The following is a 3,991-nucleotide window of genomic DNA, read 5'->3' on the forward strand; positions in this document are numbered from 1 at the left end:
AGTCGGGCGAGACGGAGTTTATCCCTCGGCCCTCGGGCGAGACCGAGCCCGTCCCAAAGGTGTCGGGCGAGGCGGAACAGAACTCCTGTCACTCGAACAAGGGATGATATGGCGCCTTTATGCGTCCAGAAGTTTTTCACGTTCGGTGGTTATTGGTTCCACCTTCTGGGGTATCCTGGTATTAGGTCTCCGACAGAGAGGAAAGAGAAAGTTAATTAAAGAAGCACACTAGTCTACTTGTAGTCACGCATGAAGATATTAGCTATGAATCCAATTAATTAAACATGTGCTAACAACCGGCTAATTTTTAGGCATAGCTAACAATTCGTTCTAATTCATCTAAACAGAGTCAATAGGATTGAGCAGAGGAAAAGATTAGGAAAGCGCGCAAGTCTCACAAACTTACATCTACGAATGTGATTTTAGTAGTAAAAATCTCCTGAGAACTTGCGCAGGCTTCCAGGATAGGCATGAAATTTGGCTGAAACTAGCTAAAAACACTGTTCTGACTGAATTGTTACGAGAGAAAAATACTGTTCCAACTGAAAAACAAGCCGAATATGAGGTAAGCCGAACAGGGCCTTTCGGTTCTACCGATGCTTTGACGTTGATAATAAATGTCATTACGTCCCGTTTATAACATGATGACATGCAAGAATCAGTCCAACTACAGAAGGCCCAATAATCCTGGTTAACCCACCCCCCACCCCACCATGCAGTCAATTTTTAATATAACATCCAATCCAAAGAGTTGAAATTTTCCAAGTTACTATGGAGTAGGCAGTCTCTCTCGGAAAGAAACACTGAAGCATTGTGCATTGAACATTTCACAATGGCAAGTGGCAAGTGGCAACTGGCAATGAACATTTCACAAAATCAAGGTCACGCTTTCACTTATTGATTGTGCTGCGCGCGCACTTGCGCTTGCTTGATTTTTTTCCTGTACACATGCGTCGATGTCAAAACGAAACGAAACGGAAAATGGGAGATCTTCATCTTTCCCGGTTCGCACCCGCAACTAACGAAAGAATTCTTCTTTCTCCTACAAAATTTACAAGACGGTCCACCGAAGGAGACGTAATAATAATTTGATCCCTCACGAGGGGCTCGCGACGGTGCAGTTGCCGTACGCCATGCTACGGCCGACGTCCGCCGGCGCGGCGGGGTCGACGCCGAGCTCGCGCGCACGGTTCACGTACTCCTTCTTGACGTTGCCCCTCTGCAGCTGCAGGAGGCGGATCACGCTGCGGCGCGCGTCGTGCCGAAACGGGCGCCCCGTCCCCGTGAACCCGTCGATGAGGTGCAGGTACGCCTCCAGGTCGTGGCGGCACGCGGGCCCCGCGTCCGGTCGGAGGCACGGCGAGTTCTTGCTGTCGATCCGAAGTTCCGCGCCCACGTGTTGGTACTGCTCCTTCTTGTGCGGCAGCCGCGGCGCCACCCCGGGCACCTTGGTGACGACGTCGCCGGCGTTGACGATGCGCAGGACGTTGACCTTGCCGCTGCTGGTGAGCCTATCGACGAACGCGGTGTTGCCCACCTTGGGGCCCCCGAAGGAGACCACGGCGACGGGGGGCGCGTCGGGGATGGACGTGGCGACCTCGTCGGCCACGAGGAGCGCCAGGGCGGCGCCGAGGCTGTGTCCGACGATCGTGATGCTGAGTTCCTCGCCCTTGTACTTGTCCATGAGGCGCCGCACCTCGTCCATCACCTCCTCCGACAGGCTCTTGACCTTCTCCCCGGCCGTCTTGTACAGGCTCAGGAAGCCCCGCGCCACCTTGGGCTCCTCCGCTCCCGGCATGTCGGCGCCGTCGCTGCTGTCGCCGTCGAGGGGCACCAGCGAGGCGCGGAGGTTCTCCGCCCACTCGAGGCAGGTGGCGGTGCCGCGCAGCACGATGGCGATGTCGCGGCGTCCCATGCGGGCGACCTCCCGCTCCGACTCGCAGACGGCGACGTAGCCGACCCAGTTGGACTGCTGCGTGAGCCACTCGGGCGTGTTGGGGCGCTTGGCCCACGGCGGCATGGACAGCGCGGAGGTGGCGAAGAGGCTGCGCGTGGGGCGGTAGGAGCGGTCGGGGAGCATCAGCCCGCGGTGCCTCGCCGACGCGGTGGGCAGGGAGTGGAACGCCTGGTACGCGGCCTGCACGAAGTCGCCATACCGGAGCAGCTCCCGGCGGAGGTCGGAGTCCAGCGGGTCGAGGAGGCCCTCCCAGCCGCCCTCACCGTGGAGCCTGCGCCACCGCGGCGCGATGGTGCACCTCGGCGAGGACCGCGGGGAGTCGGCCGAGAGGAGCTGCTGCATGTGCATGAGGCTCCGCGGCGACATGTGCTCGTCGGCGGCCGTCCGCGCCCGCATCCCGGGCATGGGCACGAAGAAGGACAGGTTCAGCGCGTTCAGCAGGCCGTGCCTGACGTTGAGCGGCTCCTGCTCGCCGTCCTGCCCCTGCCCCTGCTTGTTGCTCGCGGTCTCGGCGGGCCTCGGCACCTGCGGCGGCTTCCCGAGCACCTTGTCAAGGTTGGCGATGTGAGCCCTGGCGCCGCCGTCCGTGGCCGCAGCAGCAGGAGACCCGCCGCCGCAGCGGAGCGCCTGCGCCGGCGTGTTGGGGTTCAGCGGCGACGGGTCCCGGCGCGGCGCGGCGCGCGGCTGGACGACTGCGGGGGTGGCGCGGCGCGGCGCGACGTGCACTGGCGCGGACGTGGGCGCGGTCACCGCGGCTGCAATTGTCATCGGGTTCCCTGTTGCTCCTCCGCCGTCGTCGGTTGCAGCTGCGACTGCGATCCTAGTCGATGTGCGATGCTGCCCTGTAGACTTATTACTCGGAAGGACACCGAGCTAGCTAGCTTCCGAAATGTGAGATGACACGGCGGGCGACGGGGTTTTATAACCGGGGAGGAAGCGTCCGGGGCGGAGGATGACTATTATTAAGAGGCCTTTTACACGTATGCTATTAAGAAAGTTTATAATTACATATAAATTATAAAAAAAATTGACTGTACACAAGCCATTTCGTCGGTGTTCTGTTCGTTTTCATCATTTGAGAGTCCTAATAAGTGGGTCCGGTCAGTCAAAACGTCCATAATACCCCTCTCATCCCTATCCTCTCTCTCAAACTTTCTCTCTCTCAAACTCTCTCTCTCTCTTCTCGTGCGTGTGGTCGGGGCGGAGCTCGCCCGCGGCCTCGCCCGCGGCCGCGGCGGAGCTCGCCCGCGGCGGCCGAGGCGGAGCTCCCACGCGCCCGCGCTCGCGGCAGCCGGGGCTAGGCTGGGTGGCCGCGCGGAGCAGCGGTGCCGAGGCGGTCACCTAGAGGATGGCCGCGGCCAGAGCGGCCACCATCAGCAACACCGACATCTCCTTCTTCTTGGTTGCGGCGGCGCGGGAGGCGCACCTGCACCTCGCCTGGGCACGGAGCGCGCGTCGGCACAGCGCAGCCGTGCACGGCGTCTTTGGTGTCCAAATTGGTGGCCACGTTCGCAAGCGAGCCCCCCGCCGTGAACTCGAGGAGCAGCTGGCAGCCCCCGTCAGGCGCGGCGCGGACGCCCAGGCAGGGGACGACGTGCGGGGACGGGAGCGCGGACAGGATACCCCCTCGCGCTGCAGGTGCTCGGCCGCCGCCGTCCCCGCGGGCGCGGACTTGACCGCGAAGAGCGCTCCCGAGGCTTCGTAGGCGGTGAGCGACACCACCGCGCCCGACACGCCGTGGCCGAGCGTGCAGACGCGCGTCCACCGGCCGCTGATGACCGCGGCTGTTGCCATGGCGCTCCTCTGCTTCTGCTTATCTCCTCCTGTTTTCTCGGCGCTCGTTTGTTCGAATCAGTTGGCTCGCTTCGGCCGAATTTTTGGTTTTGTGCGATTTGCTGCCGAAGGTGGGAGACACGGATGAGAGAGAGAGAGAGTTTGAGAGAGAGAGGACATGGATGAGAGGGGTATTATTGACGTTTTGACTGATCGGACCCACTTATCAGGACTCTCAAACGGTGAAAACGAACAGAACAC

The 3,991-nt window shown here is 60.9% G+C and overlaps 1 protein-coding gene across 1 annotated transcript; it reads right to left on the minus strand.

Annotated features, from left to right (window-relative positions):
• Nucleotides 1-852: 852 nt before the first annotated feature.
• LOC136530482 (phospholipase A1-Ibeta2, chloroplastic-like) lies at nucleotides 853-2,852 on the minus strand. Its single transcript, XM_066523215.1, has one exon. It carries the CDS (start codon nucleotides 2,723-2,725, stop codon nucleotides 1,097-1,099), a length of 1,629 nt encoding a protein of 542 aa, XP_066379312.1. The 5' UTR covers nucleotides 2,726-2,852; the 3' UTR covers nucleotides 853-1,096.
• Between the last annotated feature and the right edge of the window lie 1,139 nt (nucleotides 2,853-3,991).

Source organism: Miscanthus floridulus, unplaced genomic scaffold, assembly GCF_019320115.1.
Source record: "Miscanthus floridulus cultivar M001 unplaced genomic scaffold, ASM1932011v1 fs_142_6_7, whole genome shotgun sequence".
In the NCBI taxonomy this organism is placed as follows: domain Eukaryota; kingdom Viridiplantae; phylum Streptophyta; class Magnoliopsida; order Poales; family Poaceae; genus Miscanthus; species Miscanthus floridulus.

Coding starts and splice junctions, on each gene's coding strand:
- LOC136530482 (XM_066523215.1), bottom strand. CDS start 2,725: ATGACAATTGCAGCCGCGGTGACCGCGCCCACGTCCGCGCCAGTGCAC.